This window comes from Tachypleus tridentatus, unplaced genomic scaffold, assembly GCF_004210375.1.
Source record: "Tachypleus tridentatus isolate NWPU-2018 unplaced genomic scaffold, ASM421037v1 Hic_cluster_2, whole genome shotgun sequence".
NCBI classification, from domain to species: Eukaryota; Metazoa; Arthropoda; class Merostomata; order Xiphosura; family Limulidae; genus Tachypleus; species Tachypleus tridentatus.
The window spans coordinates 46,778,081-46,797,408 of record NW_027467782.1 but is presented as its reverse complement, the minus strand read 5'-3'; the positions used below and the strand labels follow the sequence as shown (position 1 = coordinate 46,797,408).

The 19,328-nt window shown below is 33.3% G+C and overlaps 1 protein-coding gene across 4 annotated transcripts in view; it reads left to right on the top strand.

The window, feature by feature from the left end:
• The first annotated feature begins 7,555 nt into the window (after positions 1–7,555).
• Positions 7,556–19,328, top strand: part of LOC143242472 (ADP-ribosylation factor-like protein 15) — a 41,274-nt gene continuing 29,501 nt past the window's right edge. Inside the window, exons 1-3 of one of the 4 annotated variants that reach the window (XM_076485894.1) lie at positions 7,556–7,664; positions 11,314–11,365; positions 17,687–17,810. In XM_076485894.1, the coding sequence (XP_076342009.1) occupies positions 17,748–17,810 (63 nt within the window). In that variant the 5' untranslated portion in view covers positions 7,556–7,664; positions 11,314–11,365; positions 17,687–17,747. Of the gene's footprint in view, positions 7,665–11,313; positions 11,398–17,686; positions 17,811–19,328 lie in introns of all 4 variants that reach the window. The other 3 variants (XM_076485892.1, XM_076485891.1, XM_076485895.1) reach the window with 3 other exon arrangements.

Genomic DNA, 19,328 nt, shown 5'->3' with positions numbered 1-19,328 from the left:
CGATATTTGTTATTTAATATAAAGAGAGAACACGAACACCATACGCTTTTTGATACTGTGGGTTGTCAGCAGGCGCTTACGAAACTATCTACAGGGTGGCGCGTAAGTCTCTACCCATCTATATACCTTATATATCCAGTGTATTATCTCTGTGCTGTCCCTCATTCTCGCTTCATAATATTATGCGACGCCATGTTTTGAGACATTTTCCTCAACATGGCAGGGATTATTGTTCCAAATGCCGTGGTAGCAGCTGCCTTCATTTCATCATTAGTATTATAACGTTGTTTATAACAACATATTGATTGGTAGGGACTTACGGGCCACCCTGTAGAAAAATTTTGCAATATATTTTCTGGTCTTCAAGGCTGAAACAAACAGATAATATAATTTTTTCTCACTTTACTTCTTGTGTAAATTTCCAGGTGTTTTAATATCTTTAAAATCAGTTTTACAGTCTGGTGTTGCGGAATATAAAATCACAATATTATAAGGAATATATCAAACTTGTTTTTTATTAAGTTCGATGCAAATTTCTCATTCATTTAATTCAAATATTCTATTATGATTAATGTTTTATGTGGATATATATACATTTCATTAATGGGTGTTTTTTTGGTTGTTTCTTTTCACTCCGCGTACGTTTTGTTCTTTTATATACACGAGTAACGTGTTAGTCTAAACCGTATTCGTAACAGTTGTAATTAATCTATTTCTGGTAAGACTGTTACAGCCGCCAGAATCGTATTGTATCAGTCATAAAGCATTGTAAAGCCTTGATTCAGGACGGAAACCTGACGCTGCCTGGAAATTATCGATCTTCGCTTGGCGACAGAGCTTGCTTGCATGCACACACGAGACAAAAAACGTGATCAACCGCGCCTTTCGACCTTGATACTCGGTTGTCATGACAACATACGAGGGGGAAAAAAAATTATATGCAATATACAATTAGTTAGCCCTTGCAACCTTGAACTTTGAAAACTATGAAACTTCCACATTCGACCGAAGGTCACGTGAAGTTCCATTGTTTAAGGTAACCTGACATGAAGAAATATAATTTATGTAAAGAGTTTTGAAAAGCGTTACTTTGAACTTGTTAAAGCGATATACGTGTTACATACAGAGCATGGTTTTAAATAGAATAATGATTCTAGAGAAAAGTTTATCTGACTGTTATTTTTAATACACTGAAAATCTCTGTGAATTTACATCTTACCGTGTATGATGATAGAGATTCTGCCCGAAGCATGTACAGTATGCCTTATACACGTACACGTGCGTACAGTTTTTCCTCACGTGTGATTCTTATTAATCGATATTAAAGAACGACCTCCAACGAAATACGTTTTCGATATGTTTTGTTAAGCCTTGCGCCTTTTTGCACTGTTATCGTAAACTGTCCTATAAAGTCAGCTCCCACGTGGCTCAAAATGCTACAAACCGGGTTTCAATACCCGTGATGGGCACAGCATAGATTGTGTACTTTTGTGCTTTAAGAAATCTACAAAATTGAATACAATTTCGCAGTTGTTTTCTCGTTTACTGTTTTAAGATTTATTAACAACTTAGGAACAATGGACTTTTTTACGTAATCTCTGTTCTTTTTTTGTCTGCATTAGCCGTCCTTAGTTTAGCAGTGTAAGACTAGAGGGAAGGCATCTCTTGGGTTACTCGTTTACTAACGAATAATGAAATTGACCGTAACATTATAACGCTCCCACGGCTGAAAGGGCGAGCATGTTTGGTGTGATGGGGATGGGGAAGTCTTAACCACTTGGCAATGGCAGGCCAAACAGAGTAGAAAGTATAAACTTTATTTTTAATAAAATAAAACAATTTTAAGGATTATTACTTCAATGGAAAAAAACAAAAAAACAAACAACTTTATAAAATAGATGCCTTTCCAAAAGAAATGTAGGACAAAATAAATATACTTGCTTTGATTTATTTTAAATATTTTACGTATTTCTTACATTGAACTTCAAATTCTGAATTTCTCCGTTTGACCTATAGAGGACACACTAATGTATATTTATTTTAATATCTCTGTTTGTTTCAGTTTAATATATGTTTAAGTATATTGTTATATATTGTACCTTGTATTGTTAAATGTGTAATGTGCAAGACCCGCCTATTGTCCAAATTTGTAGAAGATTCTCGAGAGTAAGAATCAATAATAAAATTGTTTACGAAAATAGTAGCTGTTCTTTAAATAGTTTTGCCAACCGTACTTTCAAGAACCTTACCCTAAACCTTTATAAACTAATGTGCCAAGAGTCAGTTTAATAATCTTGTTGGTCTGCTACAGTCAGTATAATATAAACCTCAGAAGCTATAATTGTGATAAATGTTTATTAATCGGAAAGTTATAAATATTTGACCAGAAACGTTTATAGATTTCGAACACTACAAACCGTTTAACTTAAGTGAATTAACTTCGAACGTTAGTGTTTCGAGGAAAACGTTAAATATCTTCGTCAGTAAAAAGTTTGTTTATGAGCGGCGTGAGACGAGCTAGGAATAGACAGCGAATTGTAACAATATCGACTCAAAATTAATTCGCTGGTTGTGAACCTGGACATCGATGATGTTCAGTTCTGGGCCAGATGAAAGACAGTATAGTTTGCAAACTTGTACATAAACCAATATTTGTGATGATTGTTATTATAAATTGTATTGTTATTTGGGTGTTAAAATATGTTTGGGTTAAGAATGAAAACTGTGTATCAGTCTTGTTAGTGAATATCATAAGTTTGATACGTATTAACATTCAGTGAAAATAAAATTTTAAAACAAAATCCGGCTGTTTGAAATCGTGATACGATAGGTTGATTAAGAACGAAATATTAATTTGAAATCTTCCGAATTACTTCATGGTGTATTGTTTTAACATAACGTTTTATCAGAAACACACACTTCATATTTTCAACAAACACCAGTGAAAAAGTAAACTTCCAACCTTCAACATGAGAATAAACACAACGACGAGAAATCTGTGTGGTAGAGGTTAATGAGGGTGGAAATCTGTTTGGTAGAGGTTAATGAGGGTGGAAGTCTGTGTGCTAGAGGTTAATGAGGGTGGAAATCTGTGTGCTAGAGGTTAATGAGGGTGGAAATCTGTGTGCTAGAGGTTAATGAGGGGAAATGGAAATGAGGGTGGAAATGTGTGCTAGAGGTTAATGAGGGTGGAAATCTGTGTGGTAGAGGTTAATGAGGGTGGTTACCCTCGACGACAGCTGAAGACACCTTTCATCACGAGAACGTGCCTTCGTGTGTTCAAATAATTACTCCCATTAATCGAAACGAAACAGTTACGAAAAGTTTCAAGATACAACAACAGCTACTTGCAAAATAGGAAAGTTATGATTCTAATAATTACAGCGTTTTGACCTACAGTATCTCGTAACCACCAAACAAATCATGTTTACATTTATTTTACCTGATGATAACATGATATTATTGGTCAATACATTTTAATTGTTACAATCAGGACTTTCATACTATAAAACATGCTTTAATTACTTATTACGTTCAGTAGATTCCTCACTAAACATTAAAAATATAACTGTTATGGGGTCCGGCATGGTCAAGCGTGTTAAGGCGTGTGACTCGTAATCTGAGGGTCACGGGTTCCTATCGCGGTCACGCCAAACATGCTCGCCCTCCCAGCCGTGGGGGCATTATAATGTGACGGTCAATTCTACTTTTCGTTGGTAAAAGAGTAGCCCAAGAGTCGGCGATGGGTGGTGATGACTAGCTGCCTTCCCTGTAGCCTTACACTGCTAAATTAGGGACGGCTAGCACATATAGCCCTCGAGTAGCTTTGTGCGAAATTCAAAAACAAACAAACAAACAAACTGTTACGGGTCACAAGATAACTATGGCTGACGTATTGAGGTCATGATGTCGCAGAACCCGAGTTTGTTTGTTTTGAATTTCTCGCGAAGCCATCTACCATCAGTGATGTCGAAAAAATCCACTTGTAGAGAAATATGTAAAAAACGGCTCGTTTGGAGAAACAAGTAGAAAAATGGAAACCAGATTCAAAGAACATAAAAAGTCACCTTCACACGTTTTCGAACAATGCAAGTCAAATAAATACAACATAACCATAGAAAACACTCAAATACTAAATAAAGAAACAAACATAAACAAACGCAAAATTAAAGAAGCCTTACTTATACAACAACTTAAACCCAAAATAAACCAATATAAAGGAACGGCTTTATACCAATATTAATATAATAAAATAAATAAAATTATATATTCAAACATATAACACCGCCCTCTACATTCCGACACTCAGTTACACAACCCCCTTTCAAACATGTGGTCAGCTTCCGGTCAGTTACCTATTTCTTTGTGAACCTGACGATGACCGAAGAAGGTCGAAACGTTGTTCGCTCCTCTACGTAAAATATTTTCTCAACCCAAACGATCCATCTACCATAGCCTCTAATTTTGAGTAACGCTAGCCAGTCTGCAGCACCCTACTTGAGGTTGACTCATTCTTATAACGCATCCACACCTTAAAGTGCAGGGAATGTTTAGTAATATCACATGGATTTTAACTCGGCCTTCTAGCTTCAAAGGTCAAAGCTCTACCAGAGGGCTTACCAGTACAATATGTTTTCACAGTTTAAAATGTTATTAGTAAAATCCATGATTTTAAGAAAACACTATTCAAACAAAATTTTAGGTTGTTATAAGTTGTTCTAAATCCAGGCAGCAGAAGTAATTATCAGGCAACAATACTGAGTTCTCTTGGTGTTCATACAAAACAAAGGTTTCTAATTTTAACTAGTTCACTATTTCGTTACAACCTAAGATAATTTTTTTAATGCTTATATTTATAGGAAAGTATATAAAACTAAATTTTTACTAAGTTAATCTTGAACAAATTGACTTTTAAATATAGATTACTCGATTCAAAATCTCCAGGTTGGTTTAAATGTGTCAGGTAAATGAAAAAAAATGCACATGTGAGGAATTGCTATGCAAAATACATTTCAATTATTAACGTAACCTCTCTCCCCCAGTTTCATATCTAAACTTGTATAATTTTATATGAACAAAATTAAATAATTCGTTTCAGAATAACAAACATAAACTTAGAAGTATCTGAATATAGAAGGTTGTAAGTTCCATGTTTTCGTATGGTCCCGCGTCTCAGTTAACAGAAAAACTGAAAACATGATTTTTATTCAGATATTCAGACTAAATAAACTTTGATATAAGATATTATTTATTTAATTTTTAAAGGTGGAAATTATTTTTAAGACTAAAATATGTCAAATTCAATTTCGTTACTTGCATAGCTTCTCAAATAGGGAAAATGATCAGTAAAACATTCTTTTAACATTAAAAAAAACGATAAATATTAGATTGTTATATAAAATACGTCGATAGATACTACTTACACATAGTGACTAAAACAAGAGTTGTGCAAAGCAATTTAATAGTTTCTGAGTAATTACTAATAGTCCGAAAACGTTTCAATTTAACGTTTATCTTAGCAAGAAGAGAAAAAAAAAAACTTTTAATGAATCATCTATACTTTACTGAAAATAGTTGCAAAATTTTCATAAAGTAGTCATAAATTGATTAATCATACATTTTGAACTATAATAGTGAAGTGTTGAAACAGTAATGACAAAAACTTATTTCGGATTCAGTTTACTCTTGCTACATACATGCCAGGAAGACAAAATACAACGAAAACAAAGTCAACATACATGCTAGGAAGACGAAATACAACGAAAACAAAGTAAAATACATCACGCTTAACTGGTGACTTATAAATAATACGCTTAAGAAAATTTTTGTACGTTTGTTTGTGTTTCTTATAGCAAAGTCACATAGAGCTATCTGCTCAGCCCACCGAGGGGAATCGAATCTCTGATTTTAGCGTTGTAAATCCGGAGATATATTGCTGTACTAGCAGGGGGCGTTTTAAAAGTGTGATTGAAAGTAAATTATAACGGCTGAAAGGGTGAGCATGTTCGGTGATGGGATTTGAACCCATGAGATGCAAGTCATGGGTCCAGTGCCTTAAACACCAGGCCATGCTAGGCCTGAAAATTTTTGTATAATTTTGACGAATTTATCCACTATTACATAACGCTCATTTTTTCAGGTAATTCAGGTCAACATTCAGGTAATTATGTAATGCATATTATAAATGTATAATGAAATGTCGTTCAACAAAAAAGTTTTAAAAAATAAACTATTTTGTGAATAAACACTTACCTTTCTGTTCAAACAATCTTTATTTATTATGACAATTCTGTTTTATTTCTTAGATTTTGTTTGCTTGTTTGTTTTGAATATCGCTCAAAGCTACTCAAGGGCTATCTGCACTAGCCGTCCCTAATTTAGTAGTGTAAGACTATAGGGAAGACAGCTAGTTATCACCACCCACCGCTAACTTTGGGGTTACTCTTTTACCAACGAATAGTGGGATTGATCGTCACATTATAACGCACCCACGGCGTAAAAGGACGAACATGTTTGGTGCGACATGGATTCGAATCCGCGACCCGAGGATTACAAGTCGAACGCCTTAACCCAGCTGGCCATGCCGGGCCCATTGTTAGTTTTTAAAAGGAATTTGTTACCAAAATGGGGGAGAAAAATGAAACTATGCCATTTGGTAACTGATATTAATTTTTAAATATTTTTGGTAATTTATTTACGTTGAAAGTGTCTAGTGCTAAAGCACTTCTTTTTGTTTTAAATGTAAATTTGTAATATAAATAATTTTAGCAATTTGCAGGATGACGCCTTTAAAGTCAATGCAGAGAGTAATGAACCTACAAAGTATAATCATTTTTGGTGATTGAAGACATATTTCAAAATGCGGAACAAATACAAAATACACGAAAATCAGGAATACTGTAACTGTTATTTTTTGAACTACAGAAAAAAATTAGATCAGTGAATTTACTAACTATAAGATAGCCGTAATTAGCACAATGTAAATAATCCATTGTATAGCTTTTTACTCATAAATATATAGATATATTCTTTATAACTAAAGATGTTTGTTAATCTCACACAAAGCTACACGAGGGCTATCTGTACTACCCATCCCTAATTTAGTAGCGTAAGACTAGAGAGACGGTAACTAGCTAGTCATCACCACTCACCGCCAACTCTTGGGCTATTCATTTGCCAACGAATAGTGAGATTACCCTCAGATTACGAGTCGAGTTCGTTAACCACCTAGCCAGAGCCGGGCAGATAACTAAAGATGCTTACTTTTTAGAGTCTAGGTAGGACAGTGTTTTATTATTCGATAATATAAACGACTGAAGTATGCACTATTTACATATTCTATACGAAGTAAAATTCATCATAGAACCATAGTTCGTAGAGATAAAAAATATAATGGAATACATAATCTCGATGGAAAAGGAAACCCTCAAAAATAAAAAATAGAAACAAACACATAAAAAGAATAACAAACAAACAAATAAAAAATGAAAATATAAACTATTTCACAATTCGTCTGATAACGGATTTCTATATCATTTACAAAAATATCTATTAAAGAGGGCGCTTTCGTCACCAATGGCGGTATTAAAATTGTAAACTATGAGAAGTTAGCGTTTGTGAAAGTATATTTTTTGGCTGTTATCCAAGAATTTCTAATATGTATGGTAATACATGTATTATATACTTATTTGAAAGTTCAATGATTTAGGTTAATGTGCCAGTTCATTGGCTTCTGTGGGACTTCGAATTTCATCTTCAACTTTAGAATTCAAGCGACTTAAAATGCTTGAAATAGTCAAATTAGTGTTGTAATTACTAAATCAGTGATTTTTAGGGTTCTTACTTTCACAACTGACAGGTTTAACTCTTCCAATATCCTATAATCTAGTCAAATAGGACCATTGTTATTAGTGTTACTGTTAATAGTGAAAACGTAGAATAGTTTTAATTGGAGTTTAGGGGTTGGAGCTTGAGACATTGCTTTTGCATTACGTGTATTAATCGTTTTATAGTATTGAAAGTTTTCCAATAACATTAACCAATTTCGTATTTCTAAGTTCTATTGAGAATTCTGTAGTATTATAGTTTTACAGATACACTTTGTAAAAATTGGAAAAATATTTACCATTTGATCTTTCATTACAATTCGTGGTAAATGCAAAATATTACAATTTTATTATAATTTGTATCATATGGAATACAAATGGGAACTTATTTAATTTTGGCATCGAGGTGAATAAGTCCTTCAGCCTGTTAAAATAGTGTTAAGGTTGATACTAATAGAAACTTAAGGTGCATTTACATACATATTGAAGACAAATCAGAAGGGGTAATTACCCATATAAAAAAATCGGAAGTTAGACCTTATTTGGATTTGGAATATTCTGTTCAGATTTATCCATTTATCTAAAAATGGATATTGTCTTGTTGGAAAAGGTTTGAAGGAGAGCTGTTAGGGTGATTTTAGATATGGAATGGTCACATGTTGAAAGGTGAAGATTTCCTGATGTCTTCTCTTAAAGAAGGATAAAAAGTGGTATTATTGAAGTTTGAAAGATTGTCTGTAGATTTGATAGGATGAAGGCATATAACTTATTTGTGCTCTAACTTGAAGATATAGAATGGGAGGACATAAATTTAAGATTTTGAAAAGATCAGTTGGGCTTGTGTTAATTTTATGTAACTTAAACATTAAGGATAAGAAGAGGCTTACTGAAAGTCCATCTTTGTCATTTGCATATTTATTAAACTATTACTGAAACTCACTGTATCTGAAAACATCTCATTCCAAAAAGTCAAACACCCTCTGAAAAGAATAAAGTTCTTAGCTGAAGATAAAAATTATATATTAAAATTTACATTTATGTCCCCAAGGTCTACCATTCTTACCAGTAAGATGTATCAACACTGTTAATATGTTAACATGTATCAATGCTGTTAAAATTTATATTTATGTCCCTAAGGTCTACCATTCTTACCACTAATATGTATCAACACTGTTGAAATTTATATTTATGACTCCAAGGTTTACCATTCTTACCACTAATATGTATCAACACTGTTAAAATTTATATTTATGTCCCCAAGGTCTACCATTCTTACCAGCAAGATGTATCAACACTGTTAAAATTTATATTTATGTCCCTAAGGTCTACCATTCTTACCAGTAAGATGTATCAACACTGTTAAAATTTGTATTTATGTCCCCAAGGTCTACCATTCTTACCAGTAAGATGTATCAACACTGTTAAAATTTATATTTATGTCCCTAAGGTCTGCCATTCTTACCAGTAAGATGTATCAACACTGTTAAAATTTATATTTATGTCTCCAAGGTCTGCCATTCCTACCAGTAAGATGTATCAACACTGTTAAAATTTATATTTATGTCCCCAAGGTCTACCTTTCTTACCAGTAAGATGTATCAACATTGTTAAAATTTATATTTATGTCCGCAAGGTCTGCCATTCTTACCAGTAAGATGTATCAACACTGTTAAAATTTATATTTATGTCCCTAAGGTCTGCCATTCTTACCAGTAAGATGTATCAACACTGTTAAAATTTATATTTATGTCCCCAAGGTCTGCCATTCTTACCAGTAAGATGTATCAACACTGTTAAAATTTATATTTATGTCCCCAAGGTCTACCTTTCTTACCAGTAAGATGTATCAACATTGTTAAAATTTATATTTATGTCCGCAAGGTCTGCCATTCTTACCAGTAAGATGTATCAACACTGTTAAAATTTATATTTATGTCCCTAAGGTCTGCCATTCTTACCAGTAAGATGTATCAACACTGTTAAAATTTATATTTATGTCCCCAAGGTCTACCATTCTTACCAGTAAGATGTATCAACACTCTTAAAATTTATATTTATGTCCCTAAGGTCAACCATTCTTACCAGTAAGATGTATCAACACTGTTAAAATTTATATTTATGTCCGCAAGGTCTGCCATTCTTACCAGTAAGATGTATCAACACTGTTAAAATTTATTTTTATGTCCCTAAGGTCTGCCATTCTTACCAGTAAGATGTATCAACACTGTTAAAATTTATATTTATGTCCCCAAGGTCTGCCATTCCTACCAGTAAGATGTATCAACACTGTTAAAATTTATATTTATGTCCCTAAAGTCTGCCATTCTTACCAGTAAGATGTATCAACACTGTTAAAATTTATATTTATATCCCCAAAGTCTGCCATTCTTACCAGTAAGATGTATCAACACTGTTAAAATTTGTATTTATGTCTTCAAGGTCTGCCATTCTTACCAGTAAGATGTATCAACACTGTTAATATGTTAACATGTATCAATGCTGTTAAAATTTATATTTATGTCCCTAAGGTCTACCATTCTTACCACTAATATGTATCAACACTGTTAAAATTTATATTTATGTCCCCAAGGTCTGCCATTCTTACCAGTAAGATGTATCAACACTGTTAAAATTTATATTTATGTCCCCAAGGTCTGCCATTCTTACCAGTAAGATGTATCAATGCTGTTGAAATTTATATTTATGTCCCCAAGGTCTGCCATTCTTACCAGTAAGATGTATCAACACTGTTAAAATTTATATTTATGTCCCCAAGGTCTGCCATTCCTACCAGTAAGATGTATCAACACTGTTAAAATTTATATTTATGTCCCTAAAGTCTGCCTTTCTTACCAGTAAGATGTATCAACACTGTTAAAATTTATATTTATGTCTCCAAGGTCTACCATTCTTACCAGTAAGATGTATCAACACTGTTAAAATTTATATTTATGTCCCCAAGGTCTACCATTCTTACCAGTAAGATGTATCAACACTGTTAAAATTTATATTTATGTTCCCAAGATTTACCATTCTTACCAGTAAGATGTATCAACACTGTTAAAATTTATATTTATGTCCCCAAGATTTACCATTCTTACCAGGAAAATGTATCAACACTGTTAAAATTTATATTTATGTCCCCAAAGTCTGCCATTCTTACCAGTAAGATGTATCAACACTGTTAAAATTTATATTTATGTCCCCAAGATTTACCATTCTTACCAGTAAGATGTATCAACACTGTTAAAATTTATATTTATGTCCCCAAGATTTACCATTCTTACCAGGAAAATGTATCAACACTGTTAAAATTTATATTTATGTCCCTAAGGTCTGCCATTCCTACCAGTAAAATGTATCAACACTGTTACTTCCCTTAACAAACTTTAACACTTAATCAAATCTCTCTCTGACTCATTTATGTTTTCATAACACAATTTCAGACATCTTAATCTATCTATGTATGACTATATCTCTATTCCAGATATAACTGTAGTAACCCTCTGAACCTCTTCCAACAAATTGTCTTTACTGAGGTAAGGAGCCAAGACTGAACACACCACTCCAGGTGATGCCTAACCTTTTTAGATTTGTATTCAATATTTCTGTAAATCCACACTGTTATTTAATTTACTACTACCAGCAGCACACTGCTTAGATGGCACAAGAAACTGATCAAGCAGAGTACCAAAATGGACACTGTTAAGGTTATTCCCATCAAACTTATATTTACAATTCAAATTATGATAACCCACATGCACTTGTAATTAAAATCCATCTTTCATTTACGTTCCTAACTCACTAAATGACCTGAATCCTTTTGTACATCAGCGGCATCCTCTTCACCACCAGAAAAACTCCAGACTGTAGTATTGTCAGCAAATATAAGTAATTTTACCACTGTAAACAATGGTAATAAATAGTGTGCTGAAACGTAGAAAACAAATCTCAAAAGAAAAATACACATTTCTGGTGCTCTAGTTTTGTGTTTGCTTATTTTCACAAATATACTAAAATAAACATTTGGAAATGCAATATAGCAAAGACAAAAAGTGTTGAAAAGTTACATTTTAACTGTCAAAATTCTGTGAATGAACTGTTTTAAATATCAACATTAAATTTTTATACTGTTACACTTACTTATAGGTCATGTATTTATCATTTAGTATCATTCGTATTGAGAAATTATCTAATTTTCACTGGTATACAGATACCTCTAAAATAGTATTCCATTAACACAAAATTATATGTCTGACAGATGAGTGAGTTGGTTTTTCGTGATAAATGATTATAGACTGTAACGCCTTTGGAAACACAGAAATATCTGGAAGAGAGTCAGTGTAGGATAATATTTCAGGTTTACTTTTGTAGCTCATCTTTAGGCGTGAGAGTCAGTGTAGGATAATGTTTCAGGTTTACTTTTGTAGCTCATCTTCAGGTGTGAGAGTCAGTGTAGGATAATGTTTCAGGTTTACTTTTGTAGCTCATCTTTAGGTGTGAGAGTCAGTGTAGGATAATGTTTCAGGTTTACTTTTGTAGCTCATCTTTAGGTGTGAGAGTCAGTGTAGGAAAATGTTTCAGGTTTACTTTTGTAGCTCATCTTTAGGTGTGAGAGTCAGTTTAGGATAATGTTTCAGGTTTACTTTTGTAGCTCATCTTTAGGTGTGAGAGTCAGTGTAGGATAATGTTTCAGGTTTACTTTTGTAGCTCATCTTTAGGTGTGAGAGTCAGTGTAGGATAATATTTCAGGTTTACTTTTGTAGCTCATCTTTAGGTGTGAGAGTTAGTGTAGGATAATATTTCAGGTTTACTTTTGTAGCTCATCTTTAGGTGTGAGAGTTAGTGTAGGATAATATTTCAGGTTTACTTTTGTAACTCATCTTTAGGTGTGAGAGTCAGTGTAGGATAATATTTCAGGTTTACTTTTTGTAGCTCATCTTTAGGTGTGAGAGTCAGTGTAGGATAATATTTCAGGTTTACTTTGTAGCTCATCTTTAGGTGTGAGAGTCAGTGTAGGATAATATTTCAGGTTTACTTTTGTAGCTCATCTTTAGATGTGAGAGTCAGTGTAGGATAATATTTCAGGTTTACTTTTGTAGCTCATCTTTAGGTGTGAGAGTCAGTGTAGGATAATATTTCAGGTTTACTTTTGTAGCTCATCTTTAGGTGTGAGAGTTAGTGTAGGATAATATTTCAGGTTTACTTTTTGTAACTCATCTTTAGGTGTGAGAGTCAGTGTAGGATAATATTTCAGGTTTACTTTTGTAGCTCATCTTTAGGTGTGAGAGTTAGTGTAGGATAATATTTCAGGTTTACTTTTGTAACTCATCTTTAGGTGTGAGAGTCAGTGTAGGATAATATTTCAGGTTTACTTTTGTAGCTCATCTTTAGGTGTGAGAGTCAGTGTAGGATAATATTTCAGGTTTACTTTTGTAGCTCATCTTTAGATGTGAGAGTCAGTGTAGGATAATGTTTCAGGTTTACTTTTGTAGCTCATCTTTAGAGTCAGTGCAGGATAATATTTCAGGTTTACTTTTGTAGCTCATCTTTAGGTGTGAGAGTCAGTGTAGGATAATATTTCAGGTTTACTTTTGTAACTCATCTTTAGGTGTGAGAGTCAGTGTAGGATAATATTTCAGGTTTACTTTTGTAGCTCATCTTTAGGTGTGAGAGTCAGTGTAGGATAATATTTCAGGTTTACTTTTGTAGCTCATCTTTAGGTGTGAGAGTCAGTGTAGGATAATATTTCAGGTTTACTTTTGTAGCTCATCTTTAGGTGTGAGAGTCAGTGTAGGATAATATTTCAGGTTTACTTTTGTAGCTCATCTTTAGGTGTGAGAGTCAGTGTAGGATAATATTTCAGGTTTACTTTTGTAGCTCATCTTTAGATGTGAGAGTCAGTGTAGGATAATATTTCAGGTTTACTTTTGTAGCTCATCTTTAGATGTGAGAGTCAGTGTAGGATAATATTTCAGGTTTACTTTTTGTAGCTCATCTTTAGGTGTGAGAGTCAGTGTAGGATAATATTTCAGGTTTACTTTTGTAGCTCATCTTTAGGTGTGAGAGTTAGTGTAGGATAATATTTCAGGTTTACTTTTGTAACTCATCTTTAGGTGTGAGAGTCAGTGTAGGATAATATTTCAGGTTTACTTTTTGTAGCTCATCTTTAGGTGTGAGAGTTAGTGTAGGATAATATTTCAGGTTTACTTTTGTAACTCATCTTTAGGTGTGAGAGTCAGTGTAGGATAATATTTCAGGTTTACTTATGTAGCTCATCTTTAGGTGTGAGAGTCAGTGTAGGATAATGTTTCAGGTTTACTTTTGTAGGTCATCTTTAGGTGTGAGAGTCAGTGTAGGATAATATTTCAGGTTTACTTTTTGTAGCTCATCTTTAGGTGTGAGAGTCAGTGTAGGATAATATTTCAGGTTTACTTTTGTAGCTCATCTTTAGGTGTGAGAGTCAGTGTAGGATAATATTTCAGGTTTACTTTTGTAGCTCATTTTTAGGTGTGAGAGTCAGTGCAGGATAATATTTCAGGTTTACTTTTGTAACTCATCTTTAGGTGTGAGAGTCAGTGTAGGATAATATTTCAGGTTTACTTTTGTAGCTCATCTTTAGGTGTGAGAGTCAGTGTAGGATAATATTTCAGGTTTACTTTTGTAGCTCATCTTTAGGTGTGAGAGTCAGTGTAGGATAATATTTCAGGTTTACTTTTGTAGCTCATCTTTAGATGTGAGAGTCAGTGTAGGATAATATTTCAGGTTTACTTTTGTAGCTCATCTTTAGATGTGAGAGTCAGTGTAGGATAATATTTCAGGTTTACTTTTGTAGCTCATCTTTAGGTGTGAGAGTCAGTGTAGGATAATATTTCAGGTTTACTTTTGTAGCTCATCTTTAGGTGTGAGAGTTAGTGTAGGATAATATTTCAGGTTTACTTTTGTAACTCATCTTTAGGTGTGAGAGTCAGTGTAGGATAATATTTCAGGTTTACTTTTGTAGCTCATCTTTAGGTGTGAGAGTTAGTGTAGGATAATATTTCAGGTTTACTTTTGTAACTCATCTTTAGGTGTGAGAGTCAGTGTAGGATAATATTTCAGGTTTACTTATGTAGCTCATCTTTAGGTGTGAGAGTCAGTGTAGGATAATGTTTCAGGTTTACTTTTGTAGGTCATCTTTAGGTGTGAGAGTCAGTGTAGGATAATATTTCAGGTTTACTTTTGTAGCTCATCTTTAGGTGTGAGAGTCAGTGTAGGATAATATTTCAGGTTTACTTTTGTAGCTCATCTTTAGGTGTGAGAGTCAGTGTAGGATAATATTTCAGGTTTACTTTTGTAGCTCATTTTTAGGTGTGAGAGTCAGTGCAGGATAATATTTCAGGTTTACTTTTGTAGCTCATCTTTAGGTGTGAGAGTCAGTGTAGGATAATATTTCAGGTTTACTTTTTGTAGCTCATCTTTAGGTGTGAGAGTCAGTGTAGGATAATGTTTCAGGTTTACTTTGTGTAGCTCATCTTTAGGTGTGAGAGTCAGTGTAGGATAATATTTCAGGTTTACTTTTGTAGCTCATCTTTAGGTGTGAGTCAGTGTAGGATAATATTTCAGGTTTACTTTTGTAGCTCATCTTTAGGTGTGAGAGTCAGTGTAGGATAATGTTTCAGGTTTACTTTTGTAGCTCATCTTTAGGTGTGAGAGTCAGTGTAGGATAATATTTCAGGTTTACTTTTTGTAGCTCATCTTTAGGTGTGAGAGTCAGTGTAGGATAATATTTCAGGTTTACTTTTTGTAGCTCATCTTTAGGTGTGAGAGTCAGTGTAGGATAATGTTTCAGGTTTACTTTTGTAGCTCATCTTTAGGTGTGAGAGTCAGTGTAGGATAATATTTCAGGTTTACTTTTGTAGCTCATCTTTAGGTGTGAGAGTCAGTGTAGGATAATATTTCAGGTTTACTTTTGTAGCTCATCTTTAGGTGTGAGAGTCAGTGTAGGATAATATTTCAGGTTTACTTTTGTAGCTCATCTTTAGGTGTGAGAGTCAGTGTAGGATAATATTTCAGGTTTACTTTGTAGCTCATCTTTAGGTGTGAGAGTCAGTGTAGGATAATATTTCAGGTTTACTTTTGTAGCTCATCTTTAGGTGTGAGAGTCAGTGTAGGATAATATTTCAGGTTTACTTTTGTAGCTCATCTTTAGGTGTGAGAGTCAGTGTAGGATAATATTTCAGGTTTACTTTTGTAGCTCATCTTTAGGTGTGAGAGTCAGTGTAGGATAATATTTCAGGTTTACTTTTGTAGCTCATCTTTAGGTGTGAGAGTCAGTGTAGGATAATATTTCAGGTTTACTTTTGTAACTCATCTTTAGGTGTGAGAGTCAGTGTAGGATAATATTTCAGGTTTACTTTTGTAACTCATCTTTAGGTGTGAGAGTCAGTGTAGGATAATGTTTCAGGTTTACTTTTGTAGCTCATCTTTAGGTGTGAGAGTCAGTGTAGGATAATGTTTCAGGTTTACTTTTGTAGCTCATCTTTAGGTGTGAGAGTCAGTGTAGGATAATGTTTCAGGTTTACTTTTGTAGCTCATCTTTAGGTGTGCTTATATTATGTTATAGACCTTCGTGAGAGCTTCGTGGTTGTACCATGTTTCTTAAGTTCCAGTAACACATCCTCTTTTAATAACACAAATGAACAAATGGAACAAAAAGCAAGAACATCTGAAAATACAAAAGTTTGTTTTATTCTTTAAGAATAAAACAAACAATAACAACAACCATGTGGCTTGATATATGATTACTTCATTTAAACCAATACTAAATGAAATTAACATAAGATCCATGGATGGAAGTAGTGGCTGGTTATCAATGGTTGCCTCTGTACCAAAGAAGCAAAATTACTGAAGCTAAAAGTTGGATAAATGAATGCTGTGGTGATAAAATTATAAATAAGGGTTTGTTTTCACTTACCAGACTAACCAGTCATCAACCTTATTTAAATTGACTCTCAAGGTAATTATAAATTCTTACAATCGTTACTTGAAATATATAATTTCAAAGCAGCTGTATTTTTAGGGACGTTAGAAATTCTTCAGCAAATGGTAAAACTTTATTTTGTACGAAGTGTTTCATGTTATTGACAGGATCACAATCTTACCAATCCACACTCACATGTATAAGAAAGCAACACAGGACATAATATGCACTTGGAGTTTGGGAGAGGTGCACCTCTTGCAAATGAAATGAGAGATCAGTGTAGATCTGCAGGGCTTAACCAATGATGAAGACAGTTTAAAAGTAAAACAAAATGTAATTACGAGCAGTTGTGCACTTTGGAAACAACACGATTACCGAAAAGGTAATGGTGTAGCATTCGTCATGTTTTCAGCTGACATTATAACCATTTAAATCTTGCATGGTGTTTTGGTCATGAATATTAAATAAACGTAGCTAGAACATGAAGTCAGAAAAGACAAACCGTTGAGATTGTTGTAATAAAAAAAATGAATCGAGAAACATTTTAATAGAGTGACAAAATCTTAGTAAAGTATATTTGATTTATAATTTTGTTTTTCTCAGTGTCTTTAACCATTCTATTTTCAGTTTTAATTTACTAAATTTCATAATGGATGAGTGTACATGTTGTGTTAAAATTTTTCTTTGTATTAAATATATTGCAGTGTGACCAGAAGATGCAGGTATGGTTTTTACATTTCTTGACTTTATTATTACTGTGTTAAGTACACGGATGTTGTACCCATAATTCACTGTTTTTTAGGCACAGTCTATTTTACAGGTAATTATTATATGATACAACTTGTTGGTCGCACAGATCATTAACCAAATTTATTTAACACTATTTCTGTTTGAATAGAATCATGAAGGAATAGGTATATGTGGTAAATCAACCGGAGGTTTCTTGTTGACGGTGCAGTATGCCACAGGTTTTGGAAAGTATCCAACTTGGACTTGCAGCATGTTGTATTGGACTGGGAAAAGTAAGTGTGGACACTGTCCAGATGGGCTTGATCTGTCCGGAAAATAAACTCATCTTTCTTACATACATTAAAAAACTTCAGGGTTGAAATTATTCAATACAATAAGTTTTATTTGTTGGTTTTATTATACATAAAAGTGATATTACATTTTTAAATAACCATTATTTTGGATGCTGAAAAGTATTTAAACAGTTTACTGGTGAGAATTTTGTAGAGATAGCTTTGGATGTGCAAGGTGTCGTGAGTCTGGAAATATAATTATTTGAAATAATAACAAACATTACATACCCAGTATGAGATGTTACTCAGTGAAATAGTAACAAACATTACATATCCAGTATGTCATGTTACTCAGTGAAATAGTAACAAACATTACATACCCAGTATGACATGTTACTCAGTGAAATAGTAACAAACATTACATATCCAGTATGTCATGTTACTCAGTGAAATAGTAACAAACATTACATATCCAGTATGTCATGTTACTCAGTGAAATAGTAACAATCATTACATATCCAGTATGACATGTTACTCAGTGAAATAGTAACAAACATTACATACCCAGAATGACATGTTACTCAGTGAAATAGTAACAAACATTACATATCCAGTATGTCATGTTACTCAGTGAAATAGTAACAATCATTACATATCCAGTATGACATGTTACTCAGTGAAATAGTAACAAACATTACATATCCAGTATGTCATGTTACTCAGTGAAATAGTAACAAACATTACATATCCAGTATGATATGCTACTCAGTGAAATAGTAACAAACATTACATACCCAGTATGACATGTTACTCAGTGAAATAGTAACAAACATTACATATCCAGTATGATATGCTACTCAGTGAAATAGTAACAAACATTACATACCCAGTATGACATGTTACTCAGTGAAATAGTAACAAACATTACATATCCAGTATGTCATGTTACTCAGTGAAATAGTAACAAACATTACATATCCAGTATGTCATGTTACTCAGTGAAATAGTAACAAACATTACATACCCAGTATGACATGTTACTCAGTGAAATAGTAACAAACATTACATACCCAGTATGTCATGTTACTCAGTGAAATAGTAACAAACATTACATACCCAGTATGTCATGTTACTCAGTGAAATAGTAACAAACATTACATATCCAGTATGTCATGTTACTCAGTGAAATAGTAACAAACATTACATATCCAGTATGTCATGTTACTCAGTGAAATAGTAACAAACATTACATATCCAGTATGACATGTTACTCAGTGAAATAGTAACAAACATTACATACCCAGTATGTCATGTTACTCAGTGAAATAGTAACAAACATTACATACCCAGTATGACATGTTACTCAGTGAAATAGTAACAAACATTACATACCCAGTATGACATGTTACTCAGTGAAATAGTAACAAACATTACATATCCAGTATGTCATGTTACTCAGTGAAATAGTAACAAACATTACATATCCAGTATGTCATGTTACTCAGTGAAATAGTAACA